The sequence below is a fragment of the Bombus affinis genome, chromosome 4 (assembly GCF_024516045.1).
Source record: "Bombus affinis isolate iyBomAffi1 chromosome 4, iyBomAffi1.2, whole genome shotgun sequence".
Lineage (NCBI taxonomy): Eukaryota > Metazoa > Arthropoda > Insecta > Hymenoptera > Apidae > Bombus > Bombus affinis.
In genome coordinates this window covers 5,761,319-5,777,861 of record NC_066347.1, presented here as the reverse complement: position 1 = coordinate 5,777,861, position 16,543 = coordinate 5,761,319, and the positions used below count along the sequence as shown (strand labels likewise).

General features: G+C 38.5%; 1 protein-coding gene across 3 annotated transcripts in view; it reads left to right on the top strand.

Moving 5' to 3' along the window:
* Positions 1-16,543, top strand: part of LOC126915887 (semaphorin-2A) — a 558,427-nt gene that overhangs the window by 266,335 nt on the left and 275,549 nt on the right. For 2 of the 3 annotated variants that reach the window (XM_050721018.1, XM_050721019.1), the window contains exon 3: positions 9,457-9,583. In XM_050721018.1, coding sequence (XP_050576975.1) covers positions 9,475-9,583 — 109 coding nt within the window. In that variant the 5' untranslated portion in view covers positions 9,457-9,474. Of the gene's footprint in view, positions 1-9,456; positions 9,584-14,457; positions 14,567-16,543 lie in introns of all 3 variants that reach the window. The other variant, XM_050721020.1, reaches the window with a different exon arrangement.

Genomic DNA, 16,543 nt, shown 5'->3' with positions numbered 1-16,543 from the left:
CGTCCTGGTGTATTCGCAAGATAAAATTGTACAGTGATGCGATATAAATAAAAAATGTTAAATATTTGATGGTTAAAACGACAATTGCTGTGAGAATAATACGTAAAATTACTATTGGTATTAACGTGTAGTATTAGTAAAACGTTGGAACAAAGTTTGGGAATAGTACATTTCTCATAATGTATATGTACTATTCCTGATTCCATGCAAACACAAAATTTCAAAACTATTTCGATTATAGAACACTCTCGCAATTCGTTTCGTCTAATTATCGGTTACGCATTTACATTATCGTTTATCGTTAAAATTAATTTCTCTAGTACCACTACTCGGTAGAACACACGTATATGTACATGCATGTGCAGAAAATCACAGATACACAAGAAACCACGGTTGTTTCCCAAAAATAACCACGGCCGATCGATCCTAGCAAATCTAATTCCTTCGTTCGCTTCACACTTCCCATAAAATTCACTCCATCCCTTCGATTCACACGGTTGGAGTGTGAACTAGCCGAAACTCGAGCCCTCGAGCTCTCGTCGAAGACGAGAACGCTTGCCACGTTGGATCGTCATAAAATCGCGTCACCAAACCGGTGAACGCAATCTACCAAGTAACTAACTCGGTTACCAAGCACTTGTACACCACCCGACATCGTCGTCCTCTCTCTCTCTCTCTCTCTCTCTCTCTCTCTCTCTCTCTTACTCTCGCGTGCTTCACGACATGCGGTCGCGACGTCTTCGTCCCTCTCTCCAGCTTCAACCCTTTCCTCTCTCGAGGACCGCTCTCTTTGCAACGCTGCTGGCGGCGCGTGTACCTGCCCATTATGGCTAAAAGCGTAGCACACTCGATTATCACGTCGTCGCGCGTGGCTGAAAACTGAAAATGCCATGGGCCTTTGACAGTGTAAGAGCCCCTTCGTACCGGCGATAAGGCATTAGCCACGCCGTGAAAATTCTGCTAACAGCCTTACCGCGAACTTGCCGATGCAGTCCCGTCGTCGCCATGGGTCCTGATCGATCCCACCCGCTTTCGGCATACCAGCTAACGGCTATTTCCAACCGTAGACAGAAATACCAGTTACGATGAGGTTTTCATCCAGCTCTGAAATGTATATGGTTCATTTTGTATACTTTTTCGATTTGATATAACTCGTCGAGATAAATGATGATCGTTACGGTAATTCACTGATAGAAAGATACAATAGTATGCGTACGTGTTGGAGAATCGGGGCAGTGACCAGTCAATTCTGTATTTTATATTTTCGATATATTTGAGATTATATGTTAATTATTTTAAGGGAGCTTGTATGTTTGTTCTTGCGATCGGATTAGAGGAGTAAGTTAAAATGTGTAAAGTATTTTAGTGGAACGTTAATTTCATCCGTAATGTAAATAATTTAATAGCAGAATTTTTTCATGTAGTTTAAAGTACATCGATAATCAGATACGAGTTTGAATCTGTACAATAATTCTATTTTGTACTTATTTTCTCCATTAGATCCTGCTTGTACGACATTTCTTACTTTTAATGAAACTTTATTTAACATAAATTATAAATTTCATACTGCACGCATGCCTTTGGGCGCATTATTATACAATATAAAACTTTCTTCCTATGACATAATACACTTAAAGAGCCAATCGAACGTATCGGAAATTCTAGTTGAAAAATACTAAAGAAGAAATGTTTTGATGCCGATGAAAATCTGCGTACACATTTAGAAGTCTGAAATTAAAATTTATATCGCCTTCATCTTATTGTATTTATGAGTTAGAAAAGATCGTTCATGACAGCAGAGCTCAGCGAGAATTTGCATTTGAACGCGTCAGCGAAATTCTTAAGGCGGCATATACTTACCTGCCGAACGGTAGGTTAAGAAAGGAACCCTCGTTCTATGGAGGTTCAACCACACCCTCGAATCATTATTAGGAAAGCTACACCGTTGTGATTTCAGGGAAAGACGACCCTTCGTTTTCGAGGCACGAGAACGGGAACGTCGTTTAACGACGTCATGTGCTTCAAAATCCTTACAACAAAGTTTTTGTTTGCACGAAATCCGAGACCTTTCCCGGGTATCCTTACGGAGCTCGTAAGGAATCCCTTGTAAAGGGACTCGATAATGACGAGACACAGTGCTCCAGAGATAAAATCTTGCCATTGTATCAAAACTCTGTAGCGTTCCTTTTTTCGAACATCTTAATTGTCTTCATCCACGATTGTACAATAATACTTTTAAGGAAAACACGAGTGACATAACATCTTACTTGTAAAATGTGGAAATATTCCCTTTTTATTTTAATATTCTCCTGTTCCCTGATTTGGTAAAATGTTGATAGGCCAAGTTTCTTCCTTGCGTTTTTTGTTTATTATAGATGGTTTTGTATATGATTAACTGTAATGCAGGTTATAGTTATTAGTAACGAATTCACGATATTAATAGCGATGTATGTAGAATAGTCTTCAGGAATCTTGCATTAAGCTAATAAACCTCAGCCAGGCTGCAGATAAATAGTTTATGTCAACATAAATGTACTTCATCCTTTGCGGTGTACTCGTGTATATATCTTCACTGACGCTTATACATCATGCTAACAGTTAATTAAGCGAAGCAGAGACGCGAATGGCGATTAAATGTAGAAACCTAGCAAACACATTCTGTTTGAATTATATTTTCTCCCGAAACAAATTCTTATGATCGAATTTCGAATAAAAAATATTAACGACTATAAATTACCATAAAATTCCAGATTTCCATCGAAAAATTAAAAGGTAGAAAAGTGAATTCCAATGAAACGCCTATTCGAAATGCTCTTTTCCTTCGATATACAGGAAAATTGTGACGGGACAGCAAATTCTCTGTCCCCACGGAGATGCTTTTCCACTTTGCTTTTTATGCACTTGTCACCTCACACCCCATGAAAGTCCCTGTACATCGAGCGTAACCGCACAGCTTTCAGAAACTTCAAAGACTCACTCAACCGTCAGTCTTATCCTTTTACGTTCTTTTTAACATGCGCGTGTACTACATTTTACCTGTACATATATGTATCAACGTAGCCGCTGTAACCGCAAGCCGTCCAACATACTGATTACAATCCACCGGTAGCTGGAAGGAACGTCTTACTCGACAATCGGCTACCGGGGAATTGCACAAAGGACGAAATCGCTTGTGGAGACGTTGATTTCTGACGCTCTCTCGACCCGTCGCTTGATGCAATTGCGCTAACGAGACGGCACCGCCTCGTGAAAAACAGAGTTGCGAAACAATTTGGATCGAGGTTAATAAATCGTGACGCCTTCTTCATGGAATAACGTATAATTGGGAAACATACCGGAGGCGAATTTTGAAATCTTTTTTAAACGATTCATAAGCAATTAATAATTCTTCTAATTTTTGTAATAGTTAAATACCTTCATACGTTCTTTTATTCTTTATCATTTTGAGTGTCAGCTCTTAATTTTAAGTTACAGTTGATTTAAAGTGAAATTTATGTGAATTGTTTTAATAGATCGCAAAATTTTCTCGGTAAAACAGATTATTAGAAGAATATTATTACGTATTATGAACGTTCATTTATCGGAATATAATTAATGCTAATTCTGCTTGCAAAATCTCATTGAAACATATCTTTTGCTCTGATTAATTCTTCGAGTATCCCTAGCAAAACTTCAACGTGACTGAAACACCACTTTTAAAATAGTTTCTTTGATAAAACAGTAATTAACTCCTTCCTTGGAGCCGTACGGATCTTCATTAGCCGCTGAAAGGATAGTCTTCGAATAAATAGTTTTTGCAAGTAATATTTAATCGGCCGGCGAGGATGCAGAGCATTAAACGTGGCCAAGAAAACGACGACGATGAATCTCGTTTGGTAGTCTCAGACACGAATCCTGCAGGACCCTTGGTCGTCTAGAATCGAGATTATAAATATTGATCCTGAGCGTCCTTCAACTTTGAGTGCACTCGAGGAGTCCCTCTTGTCCCGCATTTCTATACCCGGCCGTACAGTCGAGGGGGATTCTTCGTGGCGAAATTGAAATCCGAGAGGTTCCTCCTGCTCGTTCCGCCAGAAAGAGAGTCAAAGTCGCTCGGGCAAATTAAAATTGTAGGGCACGGCCGTGGACAACTGGCCTTTGACGGCCGCGCCAACGGTCACGGATCATCTAGTCTGCGGAATAAGGAAGAATCGCCGTTGCCAGGCAAGGCATTTCTTTATGGGGGTTGCGTCGGGATGCGTTGAAGCCTGGAAAAGGGACGTCAGCCTCCTTCGAGCTGTGGACCTTCAAATCCGTGGAAATTGGACGCTTTATAAATGGATCGAGGGTGGGGATTAAATAAAATCGCAGTTTGTTGTTATAACACTATATTTGCTTGGGTAAGATAAAGTATATCTTTGTATTTTAGATTTGAAGATAAACTAAGATAAGGTCAGGGAACCGATAATTATCAACGTAAAAAATTGTCTTGGTAATTTTAAACGTAGGGAGAAATTATTTAATAATTCAAGAACTTCGTTAATTATTTAACAATTTAAGAAATAGTAGCATTGTTAGTTTTACGATGTGCGCAAAGAATAACTGATCTCATAAAACACTTCGATTCCTGCATCGCTTGTGGAACGAATCTCAGCGCATCTTAAGATTATAAGTATCATAAAAACATAGGACTCTACGCAATAAAAAAGTAGAAATCTGATTTTGTGTATTAATAATAACTATGATTGAACAATAAGTGTCTGAATTTTTTCTCTTTGATTTTATAATCAGTAAATATCTTATACTAGCAGCGACGTTAATTTAAAGTTATCTTTTATCCACCATTATCCTTTAATAAAGTTCATATCCTTGAGAAGAAAGGACAAACTTTACTCAGGCTTAAAAAATAAAGGAAATTCTTGATAAGGGACAAGAGAATGGAGAGAATAGAGGGTCAGTAGCCTAAGCTGGGTTGAAGGACGCAGACTTCAGAAGATCAGTGACTGGCGTTAGGCTGTCCGTCCCTTCGTCTCGTTTTGCCCTCTAAATCGGTTTAATCGAGCTCTCGTTAACTTCGTTATCGCTAATGCCCGTTGCAATGTAGCTAAGTGGCTGTTGCTGCCTCGAGCTGCACTGCCCTCCAGGCTCATATCCTTTGGCAATTACTTTACTACCGCCGAAGTCCTGATTCGATTAATCAATTAACGTAAGTTCATTCCGAGAGTGATACGCTTTCGGTTTAAACAGTCTGGCCGATATATCGTTTCGAAAATATCGTAGTTTTACATCTCGACAAGACAAGAACTACGAAGATTTTATAGAAACAAAATTTTGAAGATCTTATCACTGTTCACAAGAGTTGGAATTTGATCAGATGAAAATTATAATTGTAGTTTATTTTTGTATAATTCATTTGGGAAAATATAATACGTATAACATTAATTAATACAGCGTTGTGAGTATGTAAACATCTATACTGTGAAACTCAACAAGTCTCCATCAACATCTGAGTTACTGGTTAAATAAAGAGGGGTCAGTCAGAACAGTAGGAGTGGAGAATATTTGACACTGTATAAAATTACATAGCGATATTATATTACAATATTGTAATTATAAGACCACGAGTGATATATAAAAATAGTATATTTAGTTAAACACATAATAAAAAGCCATTACAATAAAAATAATTAAGCAAAGAATCTAATAACATATATCAATGTGTGTGCATTCTAAAGGGAATACTACAAGTTCCCCAATTTGCTTGCTGGATTACGTAAATACTGTTAATTCTCATTCGACTAGATCTTAATCGTAAATAACGTGTAATACCACGGAAAATCACCTTATTTGTATTTCGTAACTATGAGAACCCTGCAAAACTCAGAGTTCTAAGGATGACCGTCCTAGAAATTCCGAAACGGTGCTAAGTTGAATCGATCGTATGAATCGTTTTAGTACGCTGAGTCTGCATCAGGCCTTCAAAGTGCAATCGAGTTCGCCGATTCCGAGAGAGCGTGAAACGTTACTCTACTATTCAGAGATGCTATAGGTGTTCTCTTCATCTTCATCACTCTGTCCCTATCTTTCGTCTGTTCACCACTCATCCTCTTCTCTTGCCGCATGCAATTACTCTGATTTCACCTTCAGAAACGAGTAATTACCATCTCCGGGCTAGTTATAATTAATAATAATGAATTCGACATATATTCCGCACTTTCTGTCCTTTTCCTAATTTCTGCGTTCGCTAGTCGTTGTCTTTGTCCACTTCCTCTTAAAGTAGTAAAAGATTTGGGTGAAAGGCACTTTTAGTAACTACGTACAGAACGTAGAAAGTGGCAAGAGAGATGCTTTCAAATTTAATAAAAGATCTTATTTTACAGATAAAATCATGTTTTTTGTGTTCGATAGAAGAGCAATTTCAAAATTCGGAATCTATCAAGTTCTTGCTTTTTTCAATTACTTCATATCGAGACATTTCTTCTTAGTTATCAAAATGACATGAAAGTAACAAAAATAACCGAAAATTAACAAAAATGGAATTACAATGTTTCTTCTGTGCGGTCTTCATAATTCGTAAATCATACTTTACATATAATTATAATTCAGAAATTATAATTTAAGTCTAATAGATTATATCATTTGCATAATACGGAATCATATTTATCCAAAGAAAAGATGAAAAATTCGCGAGACGTGTTAGAACGCAGCGTCGCGTCGTTAAGTGACGCATTGAGTTCACTTTCAGTCTCATTCCGGGCGCGAATTTTGTTGCCAGACGCTTCTTAGGCCATGCGTCGACTAGAGGTGTATTTTCAAGTTGAGGTAAACGCCACTGCCAGAAAAGTACATTTCTGATTCCCGTGAATCAAACCTGATGAGCTACTAGAAATGAGCTACATTGTTGCGCGAAGTTTGTGCCCGTAATTTTGTCATACTTGTAGCTTCGAACAGGCAGGTACTGATAAAACAACGTATTGTCGAGAAATTTTGAACGAACGACAAACTCGATAAACTCAAATATTTCCAACAATTTTTCTGCTTAAAAATAGAAGCGGCTGCTGTAGCAGTTAAAATAGAGCTGGTAAAATAATCTAAAATACAGAAAACTAAAGCATTGTAACGTTTGTAACATTGTTACAGCATTTTCGACGCTACATTGCACTCTCCCGAAAATGTGTAGGTACAGGTTCAAAGTGTTCGAACATTCATCGAACTATCACATTTTATTAACACTGGAACGTGATACAGTTAGGCGTTTGTATTAATAAAATTTAAAACCAATATGAAAATGTACATATATGAAAGTCATAAGACATTTACTGCAAACATATATTTACTAAAGAATTAGTATAGAGGATGAATAGACATCATAAACATATAAGTAGTAAGAATAATCCAACCGTATATCGAGGCTCATTGATTATTTAAATACTTTCGTAATCTCTACAAACACTTTGCTCGTACTAACAATTTTGTACATTCGGTGTACATTTTCCTTTCAAACTTTACCGATATAATTATGAAAGTCGCGTGTCGTTACAATTCCAGTAAAATTTCAAAATACTTCTTATAACATATGTGGCGGCACTCGACAGGTAAATACCATCACTCGACACTAACTAGTGTCGGACGACGGCAGCGCAGTGGTTAGCTCCTTAGGTTACGAACGTTCGGGACGTTCAAATCTCAGCGACCGGAGTACGATTTTTCTTCTACGCATCAAAAACGGAAGAAAATCAGCAGTACCCCATCAGCGACATCTACAAGCCAACAGCTACAATTATCACGGACAATACTTTTACACCTCACATACTTCCACGAGCTACTTTATATTTCATTAAATTAAATATCCTTCCGATTTTTTAAAAGCTTCACCAAAAGCCCTCTATCAAAAACGAGAAAGGAGAAAAACCACTGGTAACATAAATATACCTTCGCTGCGTTCGACGAGTACGAATAATCCCCGTCGGCAGAAGACAGCCTTAGGTGGGAAAGTTTTGATTTACGATAGCAGGTTCGTCCGATACCAAAGGTCAGGACCAGAAACGGTGCAACGGGAGAAGTTTACTCGGCGACCGAGAACGCTCTATTAGTATCAACCATTCGTTATTTTCTTTCCTAGTTCGCGCAACCATGCAAGAACGACGAAGAAACATCGGCGAGTTGGTTAGTAAGAAAGAGCCGGATCCCCAAAGGATATCCGTTCGTGGTTCAAGACACTCGGCTTGCTTTCTCGTCATGGAAAACTGGTTATTGATACTGCACCGGGAACTTGTTTGGAGAAGGGAGAAGAGGAAAAGTTTGCGCGCCGGTGTCGGAGCATCCCTTCCGGTGCTGGGTGCTAGCCATTGATAAAAACATATTTGCCCGGGACCAAGCGATGTTAACAACCTCGCGCTCGTATCGTTTGTCATTATTGCTGTTACGTGGCGGGGGACTCGATCAACTGGCGAACGAGTACGAAAAGTTTCGCATCTAAGGAAAGTTCGACGCTGTCACGGACCGTGGAACCGATGAATCGTGATTTTCTCGATAGTGTCTTAACTGGCTCGAGTCCGAGTGTCGAGGAAAATCTTGGCCGATTGCCGACCTTTGATCTCTCCTTCCTACTGGCTACGTAGTCAGAATTTTATTAGGGAAAAATGCAGGGGACCGAGACAATCAGCTACAGTGTTTTCTTAATTTTTCATTTATTTTATTCTTTCGTAAACTGTGCTGCACTTAAGATGATTGTTTTAAGTTTCTGTATAAAGTCAAGTGGAACAAACGAGTTCGTATGAATTTATTTTCGAAGATGATTTATTAAAAAATTATAAGATATGAGATAAGATTTCATCAAGGAGAATGAATTGATATTTTACTTGTAAATAGTATGGTCATCGAACGAATGCCTTGAATGTTTGCTGTTAATTATTACCGATAAGTAATTACACAGAGTTAAAACAGAGAAACATCGTGCAATTTCGCTTAACGACAACGATTTTTTCATTCCTTACGAAGCAATAGGAAATTAGGTTTGGACAGAAATGAGAAAATAATACGGCGAACCGATTAGTGAGGTTACGTAACAAAGCTTTACCTTTGACAGGTGGTAACGTTTAGTAGTAGAGCACGACGGGTTTGGATGTAGAAATCGATAGTTGTACGGGAACTTGTGTAAATAGAGATTAACGGGAAGCTTTTGTTTGTAGCAAATATTATGGGTGTTGCCATAACATCAATCGTCCAATGCTAAGACCGATGTTTGAATATTGTTGATTATTGAACTTGATCGCTTCCGTCATCACACACATAGTCGAAAATCTCTGAATAATTTTATACAAATAGTGATTGATACTATTATTCAAATTTTAGATTGAACTAAAATTTAGAAATATTTTAAGACTTTTTTATATAGATATGTCTATGTACTATTTACAAATGTGTTTCAAGGATCAGACTTCATCTTGTACATAGAAAAATCCAATTCTGTTGCAGTGTTTGAGTGTTAGCGCGATGGATACGTCAAGGAATCGAACGTGGCTGAGAAGAATGGCTAGTCTGCTCTGGCTTGTCTTCCTATTTGTCGGAGTTTCGGCTGGAACTCTAGAGAAACTACACGAAGGTGAGTTGGTAGCATTATGTCAGCCAAATTCTTCTTGCTATATAAACAGACGCTTATTGAATAAATATTTTCAATCTGTTCCACGTAACTGATCGATTTCTCCAAAATAGCTGATATTATCGAAGTTAATAATTATACGGGATCGTGTCGCACAATAGGCGCAAGCCATTATCCCAGCCTTGTCTGTGAAAGTGAAAAATATAGACCGAAAAGTCATTATCATTCCTGTCCCTGACGCGTACCTTTGCACGGCGTCACCGACAGCGTTCGAGTGACGATGATAAATTTCTGTTTAATGTATTGAACACCCCGTGAGATTTATTACGTCTACAATAGCAGGAAATCGGTCTTTATCGATAGCATCGCTTCACGACCCAACAGCGTTGCCAACATTCCTCAAATTCCTTCCAAACGCACTCACGAAGATTCTTAAACATCTTCGCTGCGCTATATTCAAAACGTGAATATCCACACTATGCAAAGAAACGTTTAAACGGTCTTCAAAGGATAAGAAAAACGTCGAAAATGTATTTACAGCTCGCAAAACGAGCAGAGATAATCGTAAAAGAAACGACGCTGAGACTACTTTAAACCGCGGTATGACCACCGATATCTTTCGACCGCTTTCGTTCCTTTAGGCTACGATCTGGTTATCCTGATTTCGTACCGCGCCGTCAACGAGACACGGGAAAGCGTTAACGATCGCAGGACAGCGCGTGCGGAGAGCACCATATGATTTAACCATAAATTCGATCTGCATAACAAGGCGACCCCTCATGAATAAAGTCATTCGTATTTCGATATTAATCATGCCTCGCCACGCCATCCGGAACAACGAGTTTAGAGGTCTGCCCTCCCTTTCATCACCCGCCTCTGTTTTCCTTCTCCGCTCTCGCGTTTCACGTGAAACGCGCTTCTGTCAGAGGCCGACGCGTCTCTTTCGCGCCGTCTGCTCGCCTCGTACCATCGCTATCGAAAATTTCAGTCTCTGCTCGCCTGTTCGTCACGTTCAAATGCGTAAGTGTTATACGCCGACTGAACCGATCGTTTATAATTAACGACGCTACATGTTATTCGTTTTCACGGAAGCAGAGAATTTTGTTAATGGTATTTATAGTGGAAGCGTAGCAAAGTGGATTTGCGTTTTAACGTTTCGTTAAATAATCAGAACTATCGGGATGGAATATTATACGTTTCCCTCTTTTAACCATATACGTACATAGATACATATGTATATCGTAGAAATTAGGTTAGAATGGGTCACTGTTAAGTAAAATATATTGGGATATTAACAGTAAGTGAAAGATTTGCCTAATATGAACGAAAGGGTATTTGTGGAAGATGTGACATTCCTGATGTTAGAATCAATAATATATGTTACGATCATTGAAATATTTTCACTAATAACGGTAAAAAGGATCGAAGCTAATTTGCTATGTCGTCTAATCTTAATTGAACCAATACATTTATGACGGAGACTCATATAAGATTAGGCTGTAACCTATTAAAACGCTAGAGCATTACTAGAAACATTCTGCTTCTCTAATTATCTTATCTCCCTCCGACACCGATAATTTCATTCTAACTAACCTTACCCAACCGAATCGAAAAATCCCTCCCAACTATCTCCGATTCTCAACTTAACCCGTACTAAACTCACAAACCAAGAACCGCCCATGTACATACGTTCACCTGATTGTACGAACGTACCTATAGCTGAAGATACATATTTCCACGACTAGGATCCAAGGAAACCAGAGCAAAGTAATTTCTGATAGCGGTTAGGAGCGGAAAGGATAAATGTATCGGGTGTACCGAACGTAATTAGAAACATTCGAGGAAATGGATTGTGGGATAGGAATGCGGGTTTTCGTTGTTCGACCAATGGACGCGACAAGCGAAACGGTTTTATCGAGTTTTCCAGAGAATTATCTATCGCGACCACGGTAGATAAAGTATCTACGTCTTCCGGCCGATAGGTCCTCCACTATTCCCATCTCTCTTTTCCTTCCTGTCTCTTTGCTCCTCTTCTCTGCCCGAGTACGTCTCCCCCTTCTCTCTCCTTTCTGTGAAAGCCAGCAAGCTCCGTTGCAACTTCCGACTGAATAAGCATCACCTCACTTCCGTTTCCGACGATGTAGCCTTTGACGTAATACGTGCGCCGTTTTCAGTGTCCCATTGCCTATCCTATTTCGTCGACCTCTCGTTCTCTTTCTCAGTTACCAGTCTGCGTATCTACTTCCTCTTTGATACTTCCCTTTCTCTTCCGGCCTTCCCTCTCCCCTTTCTTTATTTCTTTATGGATCCACGAACTATTCTTTGCGGTGTTACCATTATTGCCGCATCTTCGTCCGTGTTCTCGGCTTCTTATTTTAATACCACTCATCGAACTTTTCAGCCACGTTGTTTCTTTTAAGCGACCTCCCTTTGACATTGCTTTTTACGCGATCGCGCAAAACGGGTCACTTAACGCTTTGTCGATTGTTAGAAGTACTTTGCTGGTCGTTTTGATATGAAAGTTTCTCGAGTTTTTTTAATATTTATCGTTTTCAGCGATCTATCTTTTGCGTTTCGGTACTTCAGTTTCTTTACGCGGAATCTTAACTGCGAAATTAACGACTGACTATTGCCGGGCTTGTGTTATTGTATTTACTCTTGAAGCACGTAAGAGAGTCAATTTGTTTGAGATGTTCAAAGAGAAATCTACTTTTTCTTTGTTAATGGAAATACATTGGTTTCGAAATTTTTTACAGTACAAAAAAAAGGAATAAAAAGAACGTTTAGATGTAGTTGAATCCTTCGATGTAATTTTGTCATTAACGTAGAATGCATTACGGATGATATGCTTCGTTTTAACGTAACAAAAACTATTGAGCGTTAGACAAGATGCGTTGCTTCCAGTAATATTTCCCTCTACTCGAATACCTTTTTTGTATTGCTCTATAGTGAGATAAATTTGTACGAGATGAGATGCTAATGGTTCCCTGAATTGAATTATAAACGGCAAATAAAGACAGAGTACCTGTTAAAATCTCGTTCCGTCTATTTACCGTCAGAAGAGGCATATTAGAATCATCAAAATTTGTACATCGCTGAACGTTAATTTTCTACCGCCGGAAGGTTTATTCAATTCCACACAAAATACCAACGCGTTTTTAATCCGTGGTTCGAAAACTAGGGTTTCACGTGTCGGGAAGAAACCTCGGTTACGTTTCTCGTAGAATACAAATGCGACGTTCCTATTTTCTACTCCATCAAAGACAAAGTATCCGACGGAAGTCCTGTGTCGTTGCGTTATTAAATCTTTCCACGACTAAAAATTGAATCCATCTTTTGTTTTCGATATCCGTTGTGAACTCATGGCCAGTTTTCCGTGATGTAAAACCTAAAACGGATTATTCCTTTTGCTCGAACTTAGACAACGCGACATCAAACGAAACCAATGGTCGCTTGAATTGTTGTTTAAAAGATTAAAATTAAACACGCTCGATTTCACGGTTAACAACGTTGATATGCGGTCACGGTGGTCCTGTCAACAGATTGGGTGCTGAACGAATTTTATATCTGTGTATTGCACATAGCGTTGATAGTGTCGTTTCTTTCAGTACAATAAATTGTTATACTCCGATATAACATCTTATCAGACAGAAATGTTTAGTAATTTTCGGTAGGTTATACTATATGTTATACATACTATGGTAGTCATGAAATTATATGTTGGTTGTATTATATAATGATTAACAATACAAAATAAGAATTCCTAGAATTTTATAGATTTTTTTTAGAAATAGATTTTATAGATAAATGTCCTATAGCGCATTTCACATTTCAAATTATTATTATAGTATTAACAGCATTATAAAGTTTACGAAAATCGAAACATTTCAATTAATCCTGATATAATTGGTTATCCATAATAATAATCGGTGTATCACATGGCGTCACTGTCAAGTTTAACGCTGATTTTTAATCACTGATAAATCCGCAACGTTCGTGTCAAAGATTCTACGAACTATCGTCCCTCTATCGTGTAATGTCAGAAACATACAGAGGAGATATACATAGATATTAGCTGCATTATAAATGAAAAATGACAACAATTATGTGGAGTAACAAGATAACAGTGATGCATCAAACAAGCTTAATCTCTTTCTATCGCGATTCCGATAACGTTGCTGGTTTTTTTTATCGAAGCTAGACACGCATCTGGTCGCAATTTTATTTCTTCTCGGAACGTGTTCCACGCGTTCGCCGATCCCGCTTCCGGTTTCCGTTAGACTTCCGGCTCGACGGCATCCGTGAAAAATTGCGTTTCGTCCGCTATTGCCTGATCGGTGAAGCGTTACGCCGACTGATGACGCAAGCCACGATGAAATCTCTTCTCTTACCGGCTCATGGTTCCATTTCCCCTCTCGCTCAGGAGCAACCTTTCGTCCTTTTGTTTTCGTATCCGATGAACACATGATCCCGGTTTCCGGTATCCTTGACGGGCCACGTTCTCCTCTTAGTCTTTGCATCCGACTTTTTTGAATTCGTCCTCGGCGTTGTATCAGAAGATGGTGCGTCCCCACTCTGCGCGGAAACGTCGACATCCATCATCCGAGGAAACCGAATCTCAGCACTTGCTATCCTCTCCTCTGCCACCGTTCTCAACGATCCTGGCGACTGTGTTGGCAATGGCTGTGAGACAGTGGTGAACGATCTACCAGATGGGAGATAATTTTAATGACAAGCTTTAAGCGGAACTACGAAAAGAAAAGTACCGTTGGAACTAGGTTTCAATGTTATCTTTCATCCTCATTCTGAATTATGGTGCGAATAAATCTTTGCTTCTCGCGTGAAAAATGTTATTAATTTTCTGGTTATATGTATAGGTAGAAAAAGGTATCGTTGACCGAGAAGTAAATATTTGGAGCGAAATCAGGAGAATGCAGTTATCGTTAACGGATAGAGGAAAGGCAATTTCGAGAAGAAGACATGGAGGTTCGCATAAATTTGACGGAACACAGCACGCCATAAAACCAACTGCAGATTGTATGCGCAAATGCAAGGTGCATGTTCTCGTAGTCGTTTTTGCCAGCGTCCGCGAACCGAGCCAACAAGCTAGGCATCCTCTTGCCAACACTGTCTTTCGCTTCTTATCTCGCAGTCGTAAAGTGCATTCGCTCTTGATAATAGTACGTAACGAAAGGCGACTCTCGAATTATCGCAATAACGCACTTTGCGATACATCGCCGGGAAACATTCCGCGCCAAAGGAATTCCCCTACTATATTCCTGCAAGTAAATGGGTCCATTAAGAAATTTAATATCTTTCAGTACGACTGCAGTGCTGATATTAGCAAATTGCGTACTATTTTTCGCAATATTTTCATCAGATCGGAAAGGAAATGATTATATTCGAAAATTTCAATATATATCTTTCATATATACTGAGATATATTATCAATAAACCAATATTAATAATAATCAATAATAAATAAAATATGTTTCCATCTGTATTTCCTATCGACGAAAGTTTTACGTTAAATACTTGCAAAATTTATTCACGAATATCGCTAGCTTTCCTATTCATCTCTGAAGTAGGAATACTTAAGCAAAAATAATCTTGTATTTATATTTTCAAAAATAGAAGATATCAGCTTCTAACTTCGTGGCTATAGATATTCTTGATTAATGAATGATTGGTGATGAACGAAGAATGATGCTGTGAACAGATAGAAGGATAATCTTTTTAAATTTCTATGAAACTATTGCACAAATTTTATCACAATTAATATGGAAATGTTCGTGTTCGTTCGTCGTCAACCGAGATCAAACGATCCTAAACCTAACGGTGTTCCATCAAAGTGGGAAAAAGGAAATCAATTTGTTCTCGCGTTTCAATCGGCGGATTAGAAGTTGTCGGGTATTTTTTTCCTCTGAATTCGTGGAAATCGTTGCCAGGTGCGAGTTTATGCAAGTTGCCGGTTCCTGTTGTTCCTGGTGATTGGAAATCGCTTTTGTCGTTAAGCCAAATCGCATTTCTAGATTGCCTCGTTACCTCGAGCTATTCTGGACACCTCGGACAACGCCAACACGAGAACGAACGAGAAGGGATCGGTTAAAGCCTGTATTGCGAAAGCCTCGTCCAATTATCAGCGTCTACAGGGCTCAAAGCAGTCGCTCCTTTATTGTGTTTACTGATTGCTGACGACGCTCCCGAAGGTAGCTTCGCTTATGCGGAAGCACTCAATATCCAAACACCCGAATTTTCAGTCGACCCTCTATTGAGAAACGTCGTTCTCCGCTTGCATCAATACCAAACTGGGATTCCGTTTAACTTGCCGGCATATCAGTTTTAGCAAAATTGATGCACTTGCTCCCGAGCACTACGTAATCCTCTGTTATAACCAGATAGGCAATAGGAAAATAGGCAAACCTTCGATGAATTCCAATTTGTTAGTCCTTTTATCCCATTTATTTGGTTGGTATATGAGTACAAAACCATAATAGTTCATTTAAAAGATTTTACTTGCTTACTTTTTTACTTTTATGTCATTTGGTAGTTTCAAAAGTGAAACGATTAATATTACGATATACTTAACGTTGCTAGAATTGACAGTTTTGGAATCTCACGATCAAATAAAAGTACAGTTCTGGTTACATAAAATTGATTAAATGAATTTTAAGATTGCATATTATGTTCTTTCCCTGTGGTGTTTATTGTATTTATTATCAATATAATATATTGTATTAATCTCATACGAGAAAATACTCTGATCGAATATTCTCATTGTTCATGGTAAACAATATTTAACAAAGTTTAGGTATTTTTGTTATAAATCTTCTTCACATCGAACATACGTGATTCAGAACAAATTGTCGATAGTATAAAGAATGAGTAGTATGAATCGTCAATTTCAAACTTTGAAAAATCTGTTTCGTAAAATATATTCGATTTTTCACAGAATTTTTGATG